Source organism: Calidris pugnax, unplaced genomic scaffold, assembly GCF_001431845.1.
Source record: "Calidris pugnax isolate Ruff unplaced genomic scaffold, ASM143184v1 scaffold30, whole genome shotgun sequence".
Lineage (NCBI taxonomy): Eukaryota > Metazoa > Chordata > Aves > Charadriiformes > Scolopacidae > Calidris > Calidris pugnax.
In genome coordinates, this window is record NW_015090776.1 from 1,523,118 (window position 1) to 1,545,345 (window position 22,228).

The 22,228-nt window shown below is 42.6% G+C and overlaps 1 protein-coding gene and 1 long non-coding RNA gene across 2 annotated transcripts; both read right to left on the reverse strand.

The window, feature by feature from the left end:
* Positions 1-627: 627 nt before the first annotated feature.
* Positions 628-10,513, reverse strand: IVNS1ABP (influenza virus NS1A binding protein). Its single transcript, XM_014948508.1, has 13 exons — positions 10,358-10,513; positions 9,980-10,149; positions 9,814-9,889; positions 8,933-9,106; positions 8,403-8,528; positions 6,873-6,980; positions 4,579-4,705; positions 3,903-4,127; positions 3,618-3,739; positions 3,307-3,433; positions 3,085-3,216; positions 2,780-2,953; positions 628-2,100 (listed from the first exon to the last, which is right to left on the reverse strand). The coding sequence occupies exons 1-13, from the start codon at positions 10,466-10,468 to the stop codon at positions 1,847-1,849; spliced, it is 1,926 nt and encodes a 641-aa protein (XP_014803994.1). The 5' UTR covers positions 10,469-10,513; the 3' UTR covers positions 628-1,846.
* A 455-nt stretch (positions 10,514-10,968) lies between these two features.
* LOC106891778 lies at positions 10,969-20,129 on the reverse strand. Its single transcript, XR_001412785.1, has 3 exons — positions 19,932-20,129; positions 12,722-12,969; positions 10,969-11,098 (listed from the first exon to the last, which is right to left on the reverse strand). It is a non-coding gene; the product is annotated as an uncharacterized LOC106891778 (long non-coding RNA).
* Positions 20,130-22,228: the final 2,099 nt, after the last annotated feature.

The window sequence follows — 22,228 nt, forward strand, 5'->3', positions numbered from 1 at the left end:
TGTGGCTTTGAAGAGCTCTGTTTTCACTTTGATGCCCAGACCCTTGAAAGTCAAGGAGAAGTGGGTTGGGAGTTACTGTTGGAGCAAAATTCACTTTAAAGGCTGTTTCTGTTCAAGTTGTGGAATAAGCCTACATGGGCAATTTCTGTCATTAATCTAGGAAGCTGCACCAACTTAAGCACATGATGTCTGCCTTAGCTCACTCCTACTCCTGATTGCTAGACTTCAGGGGCAGAGAAGCCAACACAGATTAAGACAACTGCTTTGTCCCTCTCCTATGGACACTCTCCCTGGTGACACGCACCCACCTTTATGGCTTGGAATGCTGTTTTCCTGCTCCCCTGCGGAGACACAGAAGTCTGCTCCCACCCCACTGCAGCAGCATGGCCTCGTGGTGTGTCACCACCATTGGGATCAGACCCGAATCAAACCAGTAAACTAAGAATGTGATGGTGACCAAAATTAGCACCATCAGGGGCAGCTGAATTTCCCTGAGGAACAGAGCTGAATGAGCAGATCAAGTCCTACATCCTACAGACAGTTGAAGTGCCTGTTTTAATATCGCAGAAGTCTGTTTGTAAACTGTCTCGTTGAAGAAAAGGACACAAAAGACACATCACAGCCATCTTGGGGTGCAAGGATTTCCCAGAAGGTACCTTTAATGTGTTTGCAGCAGCAGCAGCAAGCAGTCAAGTGCTGGTTTTGGCACCAGGAGTTAGATGTGCAGCACTACACATTAGACACCGAGTCATCCTAACCGAGGGTTTATCCATACCCATAGAGGAAGTGAACTAAAACAGAGGACTATGAGCACAAAGGAAATCAAGTTATTCGTGTTCTACCACACTTTCAGCTTGTAGGATTAGAAAAAATAAACTGAAGAGGGTTACTAATGGGATGAATACATTGTCACCGCCCACCGGCAAGAGTTTAAAAACCATGAGGAAAAACCCCAGACATAAGTTTTCGGTTTACAAACAGCTCCCCCGTAGTAACAAAACCGCTGTACAGAAAGCACCCTCTGCATTTTCCCCATCCCGGAAAAAAAAAAAATTAAAAAATAAAAATCACAGCTCTCTTCTGCTGGGAAACTCTGTCTGGCTGGAAGGAAGGTGTTGCACACACTAAGTCACACTATGGGAGCAGAGGCCAAAGCTCAGCAGCTCACTACAGTGGTACGTGTCTTCCCACTCCAACTCCAAGGTTGTCTCTTTGCTTCCATAACCATTGATCTGCCATTTTCACATCAACAGGTAAAATACCCCTGCTGACTATATAAAAACTGGTATAAAAAGGCAATCATAAAAGATAAGGTATTGGCAGGCATGTCAGCTTTTTTTTAATAAAAAAAATAGCCATTATATCTTATTTAAATAAGGCTTCTTGTTACAGATTGTTCCAGTTACTGAAGGAAAACAAGGCCTGATGAAAAAAAAAAGATCCCCCAGTATGCCCTACACATCCTGTCTCATGAACACATCCTACAGGAAAAGTCATTTAACGTGCAAAGTTACAAAACAAACACTGGGGGAAGCTCCTGAAATGATATGCCCAGTCTAGTTTCTCTTGCATTATCTTCAAATTCTTAAAAAAAAAACAAAACAAACCCAAACAAAAACCACCACAAAACCAACCCTATGACAAAGTTCCAAAATACACAAAAACCCCTTCATCTTGATATTCTTTCCAAAACAAATATGTACAGCACATTAATATGCAATATGCAAAAGCTCTGTGTTGCTGTTGGCAACATCTATGCCCTCCCCGACCCTATTCACATGTGTACCTCTACTTCAACACAATTACATCACTAAGCCTGTTAGTTTGAAAAGGGAATTTAATTCACTTAAAACTTGTAAATCTTTGTGTAGGGGCTCCATTCGTTGGATTCCGGGTTGTAGACTTCGACTGTGTTCAAGAATTCGTTGCCGTCGAAGCCCCCGACTGCGTAAATGGTGTTGGCCACGGTGGTGATGCCGGCGTTGCTCCTGGGGGTGGTCATACTCCCCATCAGCTTCCACTCGTTCTTAGCAGGGTCGTACATCTCCATGCAGCTCACCGCGTGAGAGCCATCAAAGCCTCCACCAACAAAGAGTTTTCCTAAAAAAAAGGCAAGGAAACAAAAAGGGAATGCTTCACTGCCCAGCACCAGCTGTGTCCCCAAACGCGGCCTCCTTTCTGGGGAGACAAACTAAGCCCCAATTGAACTTTTGCCTTACTCAAGGTCTGAAGTTACAGCATTGACCTGCTTTGAGTCTCCCCATCATTAGAAATGAAGTTATTTCAGAGTAGGCACAAAGTCCAAATTCAAACAGATGCAGCTGTTGAAGCTGCATGGTGATGCTGACTGGAAGTTATTTCAGAGTAGGCACAAAGTCCAAATGAAGTTATTTCAGAGTAGGCACAAAGTCCAAATTCAAACAGATGCAGCTGTTGAAGCTGCATGGTGACGTTTGGAAAAGAAAGAGGTGGGGCAAATGCCCCAAAACAGAAGTTTTTTTTGGAGTTTTTTTTTCTGGTTGCAGTTTTTAATTAAATTAGGAGACACAGCCAGGTGTTTGGAAGAGAAAGAGGTGGGGAAAATGCCCCAAAACAGAAGTCTTTGTTTGGTTTTTTTTATGGTTGCGGTTTTTAATTAAATTAGGAGACACAGCCAGGCTCTTACTGTGCTGTTTCCTCCCTGAGAGGGAACCCAGCTTTCCATTCTACTTGCATCCCAGCTTAACACAGAAAATTCCTCAAGCACAAGCAGAGGTTACTGAAGCCCGTGGAATCCTACCGTCACGAACGGCCACTCCAGCTCCTCGTCGAGCCACGTTCATGGGGGCAATCAGGGTCCAAGTGTTGTTCTCCGGGTTGTAACGCTCCACGCTGTTCAGGCAGTTCCAGGATTCTGCTCCTCCAATGATGTACAAATACCCACCCAGCTCACACACCGCTGACTGGTGCCTCCCTGCAATGAACACCAGGAGTTACAGCCCAGCAGATGAAATTTAAACAGGCTTTTTGTTTGGTTTTAACCAAACCCACGGTTCTGCAATCGCCCTTTTCCCCCCTCCCTCCCAAACTACAGAGCAAACTTACGGATATTGAGGGGAGCGCAGCTCGTCCAAGATTTTGTTATGGGATCAAACACATCACAATTCTTAAGTCCCTTTTGGCCATAAGGATCGGAACCGCCAACAATGTACAGTTTTCCATTCAGGGCACATACTCCTATTCATACAGGAAAGAACAAGCAAGCTAATAAATGAATAAATTTTAAAAAACCCAACCCCAACAGTCCGTCAGCAGCAGATGCGTTACCTGCATTGCAGCGATTGGTTCTCAGTTCAGGGACAGGAGTCCAGTCATCTATTTCTGGCTCATACATTTCTCCACAGCTCAAGTCATCTGAGTGACCATTTGATCCCCCCACAACGTACAGCTGCCCCTAAATGGCAAAAAGCAACAGCTGCTTCACATGGAAGTACACCCCAATTCACATCATTAGCACTTTAGTAACCGCGTAACTACAAATAAGCAACTTTTGTTAACCATTTTGCCAAGTTTGCCCTATTTGTCCCACCTACATTTACATAATCTCACACTCCCCCTCATCTCCACCCACCACACACCATTAAAACCGCCATCTGGAACCGAGCTCTGGGTGTTCTCATCGGTGCAATGAAAGTCCAAGTGTCCGTTTGGGGATCGTAGCATTCCACCGTGCGCAAACACTCCTCTCTGTTATAGCCCCCTAAAAGCAAAAGGTTAAAGGATATCACATTTCCAAAGACCAAGTGCTTTGCTGTTCAAGAACCCCGGCTCAACCACTGAGTGTACAGAGGTAAGAAGCCACCATCCCCCACCCCAGCCCCAAAAGAACAAGGTGTTTAAAGAATTGTTCCTCTCTCTTGTACCTGCAGCGATGAGCTTGCCGTTCAGTTCAGCTGTGCCCAGGCCAGAGCGCGCGTACTGCATCGGAGACATGGGCTTCTCAATGACATCATTTGGTTGAAGCTCAAAACTCAGGCTCTTCAGCAGACGTGGTGTGCTCGTGGGAGAGCTCTGGGGGCTGTTACGACCGTGCAGGAATATCACACACAGCACTCCGTCCAGAACAGCAAGACACAGGTAGGTGTTACCTGTTGTCGGGAGAAAAGGAGAGATGACCAATATAATAAAATTTTAGGTGAGCACCTAAAGGTATTGTGATCGGGGTCTTCTGATTAGGCTCCTCTCCTTGTAAGTGTGAAACTTTTATTTTTTCTGATTGCTGGTTCCAAGGGTTAGCCTTGTTACAGAAAAATGCAACGTTTAGATTATTAAAGTAGTGCTCAAAGGATGTTTGAGCAATCTAAAAACGTGGCAGGAGACAGTCTCCTTGCGGCCAAGATGTAAGCGATCCCAGTTTGGCCCCAGTTACGTTAGAAACATCCCACAAATTACCAGGCAAATTAATTGATTTCTATCTTCAGTAAGAAAAAGCACCTCTGCATTTCTTACAGATGCTGAAGGAAATCCCCAGGGAGTGGGAGGTGGTAGGTACACGATACCAGGCACATCTTTTAGACAAGCCCTGCCCCAGTTACTCACTTGAAGTTTTCTCTGAAGCAATGATTTTCCACTCGTGTTTAGGACTCTGAACTGTAGCATTTGGAGAAAGACTTCCACAGGAGCTGCTACTAATCTGCTTGTGATCATTCTCACGTGGTGGCTTCTTCTGCAAAACCAAAAGGCAGCTACAGAAACCTAGCCAGAGACTACACCTCCTTCTACCTTTGCTTCTCTCAGCTAAGATTTAACTATTCAAGAGGACACTTTGCCTACCAGTTCCACAGAGCATCATTTATAGCATATTTAAGTTTTCAACAGAAAAACCGTTGCCTACTTGGCAACAGTGGCCAAAACCCACCCTATGTCTCATCTTGCTACTCATTTCATCCTGTGACTGCACCTTTATACTGCTGGTGTCTGATTAGAAATCAGTTACAATTCTTAGAAGAGAGTATGTGTTACTGGCAGGATTTTCAAATGTAAGGAAAAACCTACATCCATTGGAAGAGAACTGATCTACAAACTAGAAGCCTCACTCCCAAGCTCTGCTTCTGGAACTGGAGTTAATTATATAATGCTATTTGGAAGTGAATTAACTATTCTCTTCATTCCCTGAAGACAAATTAATTTCGCCTCAGTTCCTCTCTGTGCTCAGATCAGCTGTTCCTTGGATTTCACTCCCTTGATACTTCCCATTAACAGGAGATTTCTGCTTCCTTTTCTTCTTCAATTAAACTTATAGTGCAGCTTACATTATTTCGCTCAATTAAGAAAAGCCCCAAAATTTCACATTTCAGATAACACAGCACAGTTGGTTGGGTTGTTCAGGCTTTTTCTGAATGGTAAGAACCAAATACAAAAAGTTAACATTCTGTCTGTTCTGTTCAGCAGCAGCGTTTCTGACCACAGCACCAAGTTTGCAGCTTGCACAGCTCCCTGGAGCCCGGTCTCTATGGAAACTGTCATCAGGCTTCTGAAATTCACCATCTAACTCACAGATAACCTCACGCACAAGAGTTTGACAGTTCTACTCAGCTCACCAGGAAAACCAATTCATTTGTGGATAGCATTTTTGCTATTTCTGAACCTTCATCCAAGTAAAAGCTTATTCTGTTACCCTGAAACTACCTAGACGCTCACAGACATTACAAACTTTTGTACTACAAAAATTTTAAAGTTACATTTTTTCCTGAACTGCCATCTGTGGTTTTATGGTGTTAGTTTTCTCAACTGTTTAGAATTTCTAGTGTTGGCAATTCTTATTATCAGAAAGGATTTAATAAAGAAAGAAAGAGGTGAGAACTCTTGGCCTTATTTCTTAAAAAAGATAAAATTGACATTCACCTCTCAACTTTTAAGTATTACAAGGAATAGTTTCCAAAGGTGGTAAAGTCTGAAGGCTTACTAAAAACAATTAAGAAACTGGTGAATTAGCTGGCTTTTCATCTTCTACTCTTTTCACCTCTAAAGTCCATGTTCCAGGACGGACAGAGTTTTACATAAACATTAGCTAAAAATTTCAAGAAGTGTACTTTTGTATCAGCACACTCCACTGTTATGAGTTAAAGTATTACAATGCATTTGCTTCCAACTCAGTGAATTTAAACACCTTAATTTGTATAAAGCAACTGATAATTTACATCTATTAGCCCTTGGTTATTCTTCCCTTCATAAACAGCCTCCATTGTGCTTAACTGTGCATTTCTCAGTAGTTGAGAATTACTATTATCTGGGCAGAACTAAAAATAAAAAATAGTAAAAAAAAAAATTCATCTGAAAAAGCACAAAACTGATCAGCACACAACATATTGGCCATCTCTAGAAATGAAGTTAGCCACTGCTGCTTTTTTTTAAAATCTCTTGCAGGTTACCAGTGGCAGCTGAACAAAAGAAATGGGTGCTGGCGGCCGAAGGATTAGAACTTATGTCTGGACTCTCTCTCTGTGCCAGAATTTAACAGACACATAAGCCATTCTCCACTGAAAGCCAAGCAGTCCATGATTCTTTACAGTCTCTTGAGTGTCTCTACAAAGCCACAGCTGACTTGTCCAGCTGACTGCTTTTCTACCTCTTTCTTTTAACAGCCTAAGGTTTATTTTGAAGTCAAAGCTAAAAAGCACTCCGTTTTGCAAATGCTTAGAGCCAGTCTGCCAAAACCACAGAAGCAGAGACTATATCATCACCTCCAGCAGTTTTGAGAAAGATACTTTCTCGTCACTTATTTCTGCAATAAAGTTACTGCTGCTTTCTCTGCTCCAGTACACAAGACTCCAGGTGTGCTGTAAACTGCTCCAGTCTATGGGGGGTTACCTCAGACTGTCTGCAATTTGTACCTGCACAAACTGAATGTGGTCATCATCACTGCCATACACCTCAGCCTGTCCATCTAGCAGATTTCCATCAAGCAGCTTGTGATCAGCTGAGTAGTACAGCGTTTGAACCTGCAAAAACAACAACAGAATACCCATGTGGCTACCATCTCCAGTGCTACTTAGCTACAGGCAGAGTACAAAAGGCAGTCGCCAGCATACTTCTCGTCAGCTCATCTCAATCTAGCAGAATGCAAAACTAAAAGGAAGCAGATGTCATGGTGGCAATCTTCAACATTGGATGAAGGCTCCTTACTTTCTCAGCTTGAGAGAAATCTTCGTTTTTTCCAAGGGCTTCTGCTGTTTTTCCAGCACAGAAACATTAGACAAGCGAGATGCACATTAATTTGCAGAATTACACAAATTCACAAATCTCATGCAAGCATTTTTGTTATCCCCGCAAACAAGCTTTCTGCTTTGAAAAATACACGTATTTCTCTCGATCAAAAAGAGTTAAAGAGAAGGCAACAGTGGACTCAGAGCATGGGGATGAGGGACCACAACACAAGTTTAAGTTCTGGAGGAAACTGTTGTCCACAACGAAACATCAGATGCAACCATTTCAGTGAAATGCATCCGAATTTCAACATGATCAAAGGTTTTAAAATTAGTTTCTCCGAGAGGAAAGGTACACTTGAGAATATATGACAGTATCAACAAGTACTTCTGCACATTCAACTGATGCCGAATCCTTATCGTGCTTGTAATAACAAATTGGGAAAATATTGATGTTTCATGGGTTTTTGTAAAACCCATTTTCTCTAACCAATTAAGAATTTAGATTCCCCGCTCATTTTTCTCTTAAAAACTGCCCAGGCTACATCTAGTACCAGTATTCATGAGTAAAGCCATTTAATAACACACAACTTAAAAGAATGTATCCTGTAAAGGAGTAAGTAAACACCATTAAATCATCATCATCGTTCTCTGCCCACAGCGGATTTTCTTAGGAGAACTGGGGCAGGACTGCTGCTTCTGTACGTGTCAATACACTTGAGGTTTCTTCTTGGTTCTTCAGCCTTGGTATCCTAGTTTTGTTAATAAACCTATGGGGAGATAAACCAACGGGGAGGAACAACCATTAGAAGCTTTTACCTACTTCGCATTTACAAGCAAAACCTGCAAAAGGAAAACATCAAGAATCTACAGCAAGTTTCAGTACCACCTCCCCAAATTCTAAAGCAAGATACATGCCACTTTGAGGTTACTGTACAGCACATAGTGAGCAAAAAAGGAAAGCGGAAGACCAGACTGAACAGTTCATTCAGCTCACCTGAACACCCCCCCAGTTTCACAGCTTAGGGGTACCTACAGTAAAATTTAAATTCTTTAGGGTCATAGTTAAAAAAGTGAAAAAATAAAAAAAAATAAAAGAAAAAGGGATCATCCTAGTGAAAAAATAAAAAAAAAATAAAAGAAAAAGGGATCATCCTTCATATTGACTTTTAAAAAAAAAAAGAAAAGATGTTTAATCCCATTTTCTTAAAGACTAACCTCTTCCATTAGATCTTCCAGACTGTCTCCGTTCTCCCAGATGCTGCGCTGTACCCAGTTGATTACCTTTGTGTACAATTTGCCATTGCTAGGTAGGCCAACATTGTCTTCCAGCATCACTTCAAGCTTGAATTAGAAGAAGAAGAAAGGATGATTTACTCCAGTGGTATTATTACCCTTGTACTTGTAGCATACTGTACTGTGAAGCACACAGTGAGCTTCACTCTCACTTTACCGCACGGCTAAAAAGCGCCACGAGGAGGCTTTCAGCCTGTGCCACTGAAACTAGGGAGCACATTTAAGTACAACTGCAGATAGCTTTTACATTTAAAAAGGATGGTAGTATGTATTCTCTACAGTCAAAGTTCACAGCAGTATGAATATTATACACTTCTAGAATTTTCATATTGTTGGCAAAAGTCTGTACACCAAGTCTTCCTACTCCCCTAAAGGAAGCCGTAATAGTTGCTCCTCAGGTTGATTATGAAAATCCCGTACCAGAAGGAGGAAGTCTACAAACTTAAGCTCACCTTTAACCGTGGAAGCTTGAGAAATTCTTCCTGTTCTGAAATCTGTAAAAGATGTTCCTGAATGTAGCCATCGATCTTGTTCAACAAACGGGAGTCTCCCATACAACTTGCAAAGTTCCGGTAAGAGATACAGCTCTGAACATCCATCTTGGAGAGCAAGTAGTCACCACAAACCTTTTAAGAAAAAGAGGCTGCATCTTAGTTTACAAGTAGACAAGGTGTTTTAATATGTTTAAATTATCCACCCCAGCATAGAGCAACAGCTGTTTCCTAGCTGCAGAATAGTGACTGCCTGTTGTCATCCCTCCAAGAGAGCTGTAAATGAAATGCTGCCTTCCATAGGGACATGTGTATTTTAAAGGAAAAAAGCCATACATTCAAAAGCTACTCACATATACTTTGACCCCATGCTTTTCTATTGAACATCTATTTAAAACTGCTTATCTGCGGTCAGGCAAAGAATCCCATTTGCAGCAAGAATAAGTATTTCTAGAGTCAAGCTCTACCAAACCTATGTTTGGGAGTGTGTGGATTACTCTTTTTTCATTTGTCACAGATCTACAGGTTTAATTACGCCCCTAACACAACCAAGGCAACCACGAACCTGAAGGTAAGTAACCACCTACGATTCAGAAGCCTTTTTGCTTATTCGGGTGCACAAATACAAAACTCCAATTCAGAGAACCATTCAGCACAAAAGATAACACAAATGGAAGTGATATATATTGGTGTCACTCAAATCAATACAATCCTAGTGAAGAGGTAAAGAATCTCAGTCGCTGAGCACTTCTTCCACAGAATAAGCTTTTTGTTGTCACATTAACATAATGCTGTCAGCCTGAGAAAGCAGAATGGACTTCTGGAAGAGCTTAAAACTGTACCTGCTTCACTCTCTCCATCTTCAACTTCTTTGCTGCGGAATACACATCTTTCACCAGTTCTTTATCAGCTTTTAACCTATTAGAGAAAGAAATTTATCTTCAGTATTTTGATTTTTTTTTTTTAAATTGAATTCTACTGTCTCTAGGTTCTGTGAAAACTACTTACTGAGCAGTGTAGGCATAATTCAACAGAACTTCAACAGCTTCTGGATTGAGATCATCAAATTTAACATGGGAAATTCCATGAGAATCACTATCACTATTGAAGATTTCAAACAGGTAGGGACTGCAGCAAGCTAGCACGGCCCGGTGCGCCAACATCTCATGTCCGCATACCTTTATTTAAAACACAAGTAAAAAACCCACATGTTGGTAAGTTGCTTTTTTTTAGAGCATGTTTGTATTACAATAGTATAAAGGGCTATCCAAGCAAACGTCACAGCTCACATCAATTTTTCAAATCAATACAGTCTCCACATAGTATTACAGAGTGTAACAAAAAAACCCCCACCACGTTCAACCATCATACTCAGAAAAAAGTTACCTGGAGACGGACATCGCAGAACTGACCGCTTTTACGTAAGGCATTTAGTTTGGCAACAGATGACTCAATGAAGTTTTCATCTTCAAACATCAAATACCCATTAGGAATCATTTTGGTGTTGGTCTGGCTGAAAACAGAACGTACACAATTTAGAGACAAAACATTTTGCTTCAGTATGGAAGTACTACTACACTGTTTGCAAACATTCATAGGGAACTAAAAAAAAAAGTCGTAGATTTTTTCAGTAGAGAAGTATTACTGCTGATGAGTATATATTGACAACAACCTTTTGGATTGACTGGATTAATCATTTTCAGAGACTGAGGCCACAATTTTTAACTTATCTACATCACTTCAGTAGGTACCGACTCCACAACTACATGCTGAACGTGTGCTAGCTCCACAGGAGCAAGTTGGAAACCACTGGATTATAAAAGCGGCTTTATTTTCTTGGTTTTTTTAAAGCATGTTTGTATTACAATAGTATAAAGGGCTATCCAAGCAAACGTCACAGCTCACATCAATTTTTCAAATCAATACAGTCTCCACATAGTATTACACAGTGTAACAAAAAAACCCACTACGTTCAACCATCATACTCAGAAAAAAGTTACCTGGAGACGGACATCGCAGAACTGACCGCTTTTACGTAAGGCATTTAGTTTGGCAACAGATGACTCAATGAAGTTTTCATCTTCAAACATCAAATACCCATTAGGAATCATTTTGGTGTTGGTCTGGCTGAAAACAGAACGTACACAATTTAGAGACAAAACATTTTGCTTCAGTATGGAAGTACTACTACACTGTTTGCAAACATTCATAGGGAACTAAAAAAAAAAGTCGTAGATTTTTTCAGTAGAGAAGTATTACTGCTGATGAGTATATATTGACAACAACCTTTTGGATTGACTGGATTAATCATTTTCAGAGACTGAGGCCACAATTTTTAACTTAACAGAACGTACACAATTTAAAGACAAAACATTTTGCTTCAGTATAGAAGTACTACTACACTGTTTGCAAACATTCATAGGGAATTAAAAAAAAAGTCATAGATTTTTTCAGTAGAGAAGTACTACTGCTGATGAGTACATATTGACAACAGCCTTTTGGATTGACTGGATTAATCATTTTCACTAAAAAAAAAAGTCGTAGATTTTTTCAGTAGAGAAGTATTACTGCTGATGAGTATATATTGACAACAACCTTTTGGATTGACTGGATTAATCATTTTCATAGACTGAGGCCACAATTTTTAACTTATCTACATCACTTCAGTAGGTACCGACTCCACAACTACATGCTGAACGTGTGCTAGCTCCACAGGAGCAAGTTGGAAACCACTGGATTATAAAAGCGGCTTTATTTTCCTCTACAACAATCAGATTTGGTAGATTCATTGCTATTTTCTGCACACTCTTTGAGATTTGTCATATTGGTCAGCTAAATTTTTTTTTGCATAGACCCGAAAACCAGCTACATTGAAATATAGAATGGATCGTTTAAAGTAACTAGTGAAGTAAAAGAATAGCTATAGAAATAATTTTTTGTTTAATTTTATGGGTAATTACTTAATTAGATTTTTTTAGAGTAGCTGGAAGCCATGAAAGAACATTAGCATCAAAAAACCAGAGTGAAATACACTCTGAACAACGACCATCATGAAGCTAAAACAAGCCCTCTGAAGATCTTACTCATATACAAACACACCACCTTAAGTAAATTAGACCAAGACTCAAAAATAGCTTCAGAAAACCTAGCTTTTGAATTTGGAAACTATTTTATGAAGTCATTTAATGGATATTTTTTTTTTTTAGCTAAGCACTTTTAGGAAAAGTCCACTTTACAAACAGAAAGCTAATTAAGAATACTAAAATATGACCCTGAAGTAACCTAATGAATTTGAAATAATAATTAACAATAATATTTTAAAAAACATATATTGAATTTGTAAGTTTGAGCTGCTAACATAAGAAATTTTAGAGGAAAGAATACATGGGATGCTACTAACGTGACCAGCAATAATTTATATTTCCGTCTGAAGTTGTAAGAAAATTCTGAAGATCCCACTAAGCAAGAAAACCATCAAAATAGAAAAAGCAGATAGCAAAAATCAGTACTAAAACCAGCATACCTCACACAAAATAGTTCTAGTGTTAATCCTTTTATTTTAAAGCACTTGCTACTGAAAGCATTTAACTCTAAACTGTAAAAAAGAATCTTATTTACAAAGATTACTATCCTTTTCTATATACTTTCATACGCTGTGTTTTCTTAAAAAAAGGACAGCAAGGTTTTAAAGGCACAGAATTTCATCAAAAGTATTAACTCTTGTATACATGGCTAACAGTATCAACTTACCTAGCAAATGTATCACTGTAAATTTTTCACTGGGAGATCTTCAAATAATCCAATGGTATCACTGTGTTAAAACAGAGCACTTCAGTTTTGGTATCTTCTGACAGGGAAGATGTTTGTTGCAATTGAAAAGCAGATGTATCTTTGCAGCTGCAATATGGATTCCAAAACTATCAGGCTTGAAGATGATGTAATAAAGTCCTTAAGAGCTATAGACATGAATTTCTTCTGTGATAATCATGCATCATAATCTGCAAGAAAGAAGAAGTTATCAAATAAGGACATAAATAGAGTACTGTGCATTTCAGATGAAACTTTAATAGCGTCTTGAAGTAGAAGTTCCTGACCCAAACAAAGTTTTTCTCCACAAAAAGAAAACGGCCTGAAAAATCCAATATTGACACCAGTACATTCTCATGCCTAACAAGAGGTCAACCACATCAATTTTTATACCCACAGAGACAAGTAGCTAAATTAGTGCTCAGAGAAAAAGTTAGAACACCTGAATCCCATTTTTAGAAAATTCCTTACCAACTCTAACCTTCAGCACTTCCTCTATCTAGATCATGATTGCTTGCTTACACAAGTAGGTAACTCTTCAGTAACACAGCAAAAAATGACTACATTTTTAAAAAGAAACCAACCTACACGTCTCCTACCTTTTGCTTTTCCTGTACTCATCTACTTATATCCTTCTTCTACTGAATGCCTAAAATGGCCTGAAGATGGATTAAGGACACGTCTGAAATGACTGGGCATGTCTCCAGTCTCCGGTACTTCCAAAAAAGTTTTAGAGTTGGAAATTGCTAGTTTGATGATAACCTCCTTGGATAAAAAGTTTCTTTGCTACCCTGCAGACAGAAACTGTTAAATTCTGGTCAAGTTGTGCACTGGCAGTGCACACTGGGGTAGCTTTGTTGGGATTCTGCACGGGAGCAGGCTGTTTATGCTGGGCTTTTTCGGGGAGGGGAGAAGAGGAGGAGGAGCAGCAGTAGCAGGGAGGGAACAGGCAACAAACACCCACTCTGGAACTTTCCATGACCCTGATGCCATGGGGAGGGGAGAAGAGGAGGAGGAGGAGCAGCAGCAGCAGGGAGGGAACAGGCAACAAACACCCACTCTGGAACTTTCCATGACCCTGATGCCACCTCGGGAAAACATCAATCACTTCATCCACTTGAGTTCCCCACCGTAGTTCCAAAACTGTATTTGTATCTACAGATTAAATGCCACATTGGGAATCAGGTTTCTTAAAAAAACAGGTGCAGCTCGTTTTTCCACATCAAAAAATTAAAAGTCACCTATGTTGTAGGCAGGAAAGCCTCAAGACCCGACTGCCTGGCCAGCACTTAGACACGGGATTATTTTGGCACCTCCCTTGGTCTCTAAGCAGATGAGGAGCTCAAGCAGGAGGCTGATTCTCAAGAGCAGCAGGGGGCATTATCCCACCACATACCAGCTCCACAGGAACACCCCTCCCATCCTGAAGAGCTTCTTGCAACCCTGAAGACAGAGTTATTTCAGCCAGCAGATAACCACGTAGAAAGAATAAATGTTAATTACATTTTGGCTACCAGAACAGAGATGAACACATACATATGGAGACAGAAACAAGTGCTCCAGAGCAGCAGTGGTGTCTGTCTGTAATACAGTAGCCCCTGAATGCAGGGAGGACAAAGGGGACAACACCACGGGGACAACAACTTTCTACATCATACTTTAACATCAGCACACTTCACTACAAAAAACCTCAAAAATTAAACGTACGTTCTTTTTATAATCCTACAGGCAAGCTATGAAACGGAAACTAAGCTCTATTTACCAAATATTATTTAACTAAGCATTTGGAAGGCAACATTTCTCTTGTTGGTACAACTGGTATGATCGTTTCAGTTTCTAAAGCAACCAAAACATTTCCCTTTTCAAAACAGAAGTACACAGTCTGACTTCCACACTTTCCCCAAAAATTCACCTCGACTGAAATATTCTGTCGTTCAAAGACACAGAGGTATTATTTCAACACAACTGTTGCTATGAATTAGCTTACAAAGAAAGTTACAAGAATCTATTAGAAGTTATGCTTCACCAAGACTACCCATGAACGTACAAGAGAATTATCACCAAAAGACCTCTGACTTTATTTCAGATTTTAAACCTTGCATTTCCATTGCAGGAATTACCCAGGCACAATGGCTAGACCCACGTAGCCAAATGCAAATTATAGGAGGCATCTAAAAAGGAGAGCCAAGGGAGACAAACTCCAAGCTCCAGTCTGGAGTTGCACTGGATGGTCAGCACAGCCTCAGAGCATTTTGGTGAAAAGGCTTGGAGAAACCCAGTCGCCACTTGCTTCATATTCTGAGCAGAAAATGACACATCACCCATCAGATTATCCACCTTGCCCACACTGGGTTTAAACCAGCTTTTTCTCAACTGCCAGCTCTCACAAAGAAGTTCTGTTGTTAACCAAGTAGAGGTCCGTAATTACCAAGGCAAATTAAAAGTATATTGCTACCACAGTTCAGACAAACAGGCTACTGCTCTGCTCACACATCACATTATGCATTCCCCCATTCAGTATTCATTGGGATTGCTGTTAATTACCAGTATTGATGCGTTGGGGAGATGTCAAGTTACACACAACAACTATTCAAACAATTTCAACTAGATTCAAGAATCATCCTTGGTCAGTTTACATCTCTGGGCAGGTTTTGCCACGTTCTGCCATAACAGAAAAACTTCAAGTGCAGTACTTGCTTACAACCTTCAAGACCTATAAAGGACATCCAAAATAATTCTGGACTGAAATGGAAGATCTGTCTTTTAAAGTCCTCCTTTGTGGAGGTCAAAACCACACATTTTGCATTTCTGTGCCTAATAGTACTGTCCAATCTGAATATCTAGGAATTTGAATGTCTTAATTACTGCTACAAAGTTTCAGTACTGTTTTGTGTAAACCATGGCTAATATTACTGCACAAAATGGCATTAAATAGCACGAGTATATTCACTACTTTCTGCCTTTTTTTGGTTTGGTGTACTACTGCTAGAACAAGAGCCAAATAAGCCAAAATTTAATGAAAAACCATGAATGATGCATTTTCTGTATTACAGGTTATAAGCAGGTACTGTAAACAAATTTCTTTCTTAAATTATTTTAAGCACCTAAATAACTTTGTCATTACCTTTTCCCCACCCCCTTGCTTATACTCCCTTCTAACTTACCACATCAAGAAAGTTTACTGTTTTATTTTCTCATTTTTCAGGATTTTGAACTTCTTAAACCAAGTGTGGTGTTCACAATCATTACCAGCCAGGTAAAGTACAAAGTCTGATGCCTCTGAAAGGATTACCTTTTGAGCTCCATCAAAATATAATTATTCAAACACATTAAAGCTACAGAATGAGCATTCCAGAATGAGAACAAAACATTCAATTTCAAAAACTCTTACTGGACAGCAGGCCTATTTCCTGCATTATTTTTAAACGGAAAGAATAATAAATAAATAAAATTTTAAAAGAGCAATATATAAACTCTGGATTGCCATTCTAGTTGTAATATTGATACTGGTGTTGAGCCTGGAGGCACCACCTTCAACCAGGAGTGGATCACACTGGGGTAACACTGCAGTGGACTGAGACAGGCCAGGAGCCATGAAGCATTCACGTGGTGTGTTTCAATGACATGGCTGTACCCAAGCAGAGGAAAGGCAGTACTCACATGTCTGCCCAGTTGCTCGATTTAAACATAATTGTGTTCTAATAATTGGGTTTCCCAAACACACACTGTCATGCACTGACTGAGACTTTCATTGGCTCCTGGACCATGAAAAATTCATGGCTCATAATACACTTGGAAATGAATTTGCTGCACGTAACTGGCTTCCAGAAGAGAAATTTCCTCCCTTTAAACTCCTATTTCACTGTATATACATTTAAAGATACACTTAAAACGACTCACCTAAATAACAATACTAAGTCTTCTCATCCTTCACAATACTATCCTCTTAGATGTCTTGCAAATACTACTGAAATATGATTAGCTCAGTTACAAGAGCAAATGTATGTCACTATTTATACACTTAGAATTGTTACTTGCATTTAGAATTTAGAAACTGTTCATTGCAATTTTTTAAAAACAGTTTTTCACTGCAGAAAACATTCCAACATTTCAAAAAACTTGCCAGAAGATGACTACTGTTGAATTTCTCCCAGATCCAAAAACCATTATCGTGCCCTAGGACCCTCCACTGCTGAACCACTTTCAGGGGACATTGGAGCTGTGGTGTCAGGTGAGGTTTCAAGACAACGGGTCCCAGAGACACATACTGAGTCACCTTGCCCATGACCTATCAACACAGGCAGTGTTTATTTTTCCTCCCATCTGGGAACTCTCCTCTTTAGTATACTCCATTGGTACTTTCCATGCGCAGTATTTCATTAAAAAAGTAAACAAAGCCCTTGCTTTGTGCCAATTTTGCACTAACTTTTTTTTCTTTCGGTCAGATTAAGGTATTACCTCTTCAACTTGAGCAAAACGCTAACTTGTGTTTTACTAACTTGTGTGGGGGAGATATTTTTATATCTTTTTATTTACTTGTTGATATAATGATTGACACTTGTTGGTACAGTGAAACAACAATGGAATTTAGCACCACAGTTGGTGCTTCTTAGCTGCTGTGGCCTTTCTGGCTTTCCACAGCCTAGTTCAGAAGAAATGTAGGTCACACCTAAAACTACTTTTACCTGGATCAGAAGATAAAACCAGACGTCCTCAAAAATGTTCTTTCATACATTAGCAATTATTTATGGTAAAAACACACAATCTTTCCATGTCTTAAGTTTCTATTTGGGGAAAACATCATGGATCAAGACACCTATCAAATACTTTAGGCTCAGCTTCTTCACACCAGTGATTTAAAGTAAGACTCATAGAATTTATATCAATTTTGGTTTGCACATTTACTTTTCAGCTGTTTTCTACTAAAGATTTAGTCTCATTAATAACAATGATGTATAAACAAAACTGTTCTATTTCACTGCAATTCGACCTCAGCTCTGCTTATGTGTTGTCCATTCCTCCATCCATCCACTTGTCATCCCCCTGCCCCAGCAACAGCAAGGGGAAAGGGAGAGAGTATTTACTATCACCAGCTAGGAACTATGGGGAAGGAAACAGTGGACATTTTCCAAAATCTTCTACACAGAGTCCAAGATGTACTCTGCCCTCTATAGACAGCAAGTCTAGAGAGCTCTTTCAAACACACATTTATGTATGTAGACTTCAAAAATTTATGAGAAGCAGATTTTATGCTTGAATGTTTCTATCCTCTTCCAACTACAACTCTCAGCTGTAACACACCAGCTGCCCATTTAATACTCGCTTCTGAAGCCATCCCCCCATGCTTTTGATATATTCTCTTTTCTTCTGTGTTTTAGTACTGGTCATTATGTCCTCTTTCCATACAGGTTCTGCATTTCCCCTTCTCCTTTTCCACCACGTTATACTTTTGTTGTTGTTGTCATTGTCTTTACCTACACCTCTTTTTCTACCTTCTGCCTCATGCATGCAGAGGCCTTTCATCTTTGAAAGCTCTTTCCTTTTTTCCCCATTTTCTTTTTTCTACTAACACATGCTTCCCATAGTTCTTCAAACATATGTCACACAACTAGGGAATTGATCTTTTGTTTGTTTTGTTGGTGTGTCCTTGTCTCTCACCCCCCACTCTGAGCATTTTTTTTCCTTTCTTACCATCTCCTGCTCCTTAAGAACTCAAGCTGAAGAAAAAAAAAAAAAAAATCAGACCTATTTACAGGAACTAAAGTACTGTTTCCTAACTGGAAAGTATTCCTTGACTGTTGCATCCTGTGCTCTAGGAGTTAGGCTTGTTGCTACAAAATCCGCTTTCTAAAATTAAACCAATCTCACCATCATCAAAGCACCACATCCTGCTTGGTTTCTTATTTTGCAGATCCCTAGCAGAGGAGAATAAAATGGGATGTCTAGACACCCATCACTCGAAACAAAAAAAATCCTCCCCTTCACAAACCAAGACAAATAGAGAGTGACATGATACTGAATTTCCACTAGTCTATCATTGCTCAGTCTTATTATCCTTCTCCTTAGTAAATAACTCCGATGTCTTGCCTCTCACTTTGTCAACGTTTTCCCACCCTGGGTGAAACTGCAGCCAATTCAGTTTTTATGCCTCTGGGAGTCCTGGGAGTAACAGTGAAGCTGACGATGAGAGGATAATTTTCTACCTTGAAGCACCTCTGAAAAAAATCCTGAAAAACTGATGGAAATTTGGGTATGCAGGCAGAAAATACTGTCATTCTCCCTGCCCTCCCCCCCAACAAAAACCAAACTAAAACCCAACCCTTCTGGTCACTCACACTCATCACCTTTCTCCAGAAGCACTAATGCGGATTGACAGCCACTGTTTACGCTGTATTATCTCCCATTTCCTAGTACTGGTGTAGATGACAGGGAGGGTCATGACATTGGCGACCAGCTGTCAGCACATGTTCTTCACCCAGAAACGTCTCTTTTTCTCCACTCAAAGTCTAAGGACTTTTGCGATTCTTCTCCTCCCCCCCGATAAAGGGCTGAGAGAGGTGCCACCGGGCGGTTGCAGCGTGGCGCTTTGGAAAGGCGCGCAGGCAACGCCTGACCTTGGAACAACACCCACCCCCGGGGGGGGGAACACGCGATTTTCTGGGCCGGGGGCCACAGACCAGCCCCCACCCGCCGCTGCTGCCCGTGCGGGGCCACGGCAGCGCCGCCGACCCCCGCACTCCCCCGGCGGCCAGAGCCCCGCGGGACGAGGCCCCGCAGCCCTGAGGGAACCGACCTCCGGCCACCCAGGGCCTTAACGCCGCTTCGCCGAGAGCAGGGCGGCGCGGCAACTTCCAGCTCTGCCCTGCCTCCCGGAGAGAGGCCCCGCTCCTCTTCCTTCGCCCCGGGGAGGGCAGGGGGCCAGAGCGGGCGACGGGCAGGGCCGCCACCCCCGGGCCTCCCGCGGCCACCGCCACCCCCCGCGCCAGCGCCGAGCGGGGAACAAAGAGCGGCGGAGCCTGCCCGGCCGCCCCCGGCCTCATGGTCGCTGCTCGCCCCCCCCTCCTCCTCCTCCGCCGCATTCTCCCTCACAGCCGGCACGGGCCGCCTCCGAACCGGCCGCCCGGGACGTCCCGCCGCCGCCGCCCCGCCGTACCTGGTGCCTCTCAGCGCAGACGATGCTGTTCATATTGGGAGCCTCCAGGCTGAAGGGGAAGCCGACGCGGAAAGGCAGCCCCAGCCCGCCGGGAAGAAGGAGCGGAAGGCGAGACGAGGCGCTGCTAAGGGAGAGGGAGCGAGGAGCGGCGGGAGCCGGCCGAGGCGGAGCGGGGGACAGGGCGCCGAACGGAGGGACCCGCCGGGGCGCGGCACTGCGTCCCGTAACCCTCCGCCTACGACGGGGCGGGCGGCATCGCTCCGCCGAGAAACAAGTCCGGCCGCGGAGGGAGGGGCGCGGCGCGGGGCGGGGGCGGGGCGCGGCAGCCGGGGCTCGCCTGAGGGAGCGGCGGCCGAGGGTCGAGGGAACCGGCCGGGGCTGGAAAGGCCCGGGAGGGACACGCAGGCCCGGGAGGAGAAGCCGGGGCTGGGTCCGCGTTTCCGCGAGTGGTTCTCGGCCACGAGCCCACCTGATTCGATAAGTTGCATTTTTCAGACCCGGCGTCGCTTTTTCTCCTCAGCGATGACTTCCTCTCATGGCAGGGAGCCGTGCTCCGAGGTGTCACGCCCGCACACGACGGCAGGCAGCCCACTTTTACCACAAAACACCACCTTTAAACGCTGGAGACTCCCCCTGGCAGCCTGTCCCCTGGGCTGGGCCCCGACTCTGGCTCCAGCACCCCCAAATCCTTCTGGGAAAGGCCTTTTCGCACTTGGGTGAGAAACATCCCCCCCGACTTTTCACAGTACATCCTCTCTTGCTAGGTGAAGCAGTTTTAAAACATCGCTGTTGATAAAGGAGGAGTGTTTGAAGCCTTCTCTCTTTGTTCCCTGCTCGCATGCGAGAGCAATGGGTTTCTGATTCATGGCTGGGACCCCCCCCTCCAAGTGCCGCTGCAACATCATCATAAATAAAACATGGAGCAGCGTGACGTCGGAGGTCCCTTGCTGCCTTCCTGATTTAAATCACCAAGGTCACCTGGAAGACAGGGATACACTTTCCCCTCCTGCTTTCTCCTGATTTGGAGGCTGCGTTGGTCAGAAACTAAGGAACCTGTTGGGGTATTATGTTAAATACAGCTTCAGCGTCTGAGCTGGCAAATGTGTATGACGTCTGTGATGATTACCCATTTCTCTAATATTCTTCCAGAATTGACTTTTCACAGTACATCCTCTCTTGCTAGGTGAAGCAGTTTTAAAACATCGCTGTTGATAAAGGAGGAGTGTTTGAAGCCTTCTCTCTTTGTTCCCTGCTCGCATGCGAGAGCAATGGGTTTCTGATTCATGGCTGGGACCCCCCCCTCCAAGTGCCGCTGCAACATCATCATAAATAAAACATGGAGCAGGGTGAGTCTGTGGTCCCTTGCTGCCTTCCTGATTTAAATCACCAAGGTCACCTGGAAGACAGGGATACACTTTCCCCTCCTGCTTTCTCCTGATTTGGAGGCTGCGTTGGTCAGAAACTAAGGAACCTGTTGGGGTATTATGTTAAATACAGCTTCAGCGTCTGAGCTGGCAAATGTGTATGACGTCTGTGATGATTACCCATTTCTCTAATATTCTTCCAGAATGGCTGTGAAGCACGTTTCAAAACACTCAAGTTGGATGATTCTGAGGTTTCAAGCAGAAAGCGCTTCAAAATACTGCAAATATTGGTCTTGTCTCATCAGAAGCGAGCAGAGGCCACAGGTATGTGCCTCCCCTTTGCAAACCGACAGGACAAGGGGTAGCGGTTTTAAATTGGAAGAGGAGAGATTCAGATTAGATACCAGAAAGAAATTCTTTACTGTGAGGGTGGTGAGACACTGGAACATGTTGCCCAGAGAAGCTGTGGCTGCCCCATCCCTGGAGGGGTTGAAGGCCAGGCTGGATGGGGCTTGGAGCAACCTGGCCTGGTGGGAGGTGTCTCTGCCCATGGCAGGGGGGTTGGAACTAGGTGACCTTTATAGTCCCTTCCAACTCTAACCATTCTATGATTTTATGACTCTGTGAATCCCACTGTCTCTGGAGACACACACAACAGCACAGTGCCGATGCTGCCGCTGGGCCCTCTCTTCAGCTTCTCCTTTTGCCGGCAGCAAACAGGACGGTCTCGACTTCTCACCTCTCTCCAATACATTTCCACTCCCTCCTCCTTTGAATTTTTAAATCACCAGCCACACCTCAGTGCCTGCCTTCCCTCCCTCTTGCTTTCTTTTTGAATGAAGCTTCTTATTAGGGCCATGCTAATCAAAGGCACTTGTGGTAAAGCTGGGAGAGGGAGGCGAAGACAAAAGACGGGAACTGTGATCAAATAAA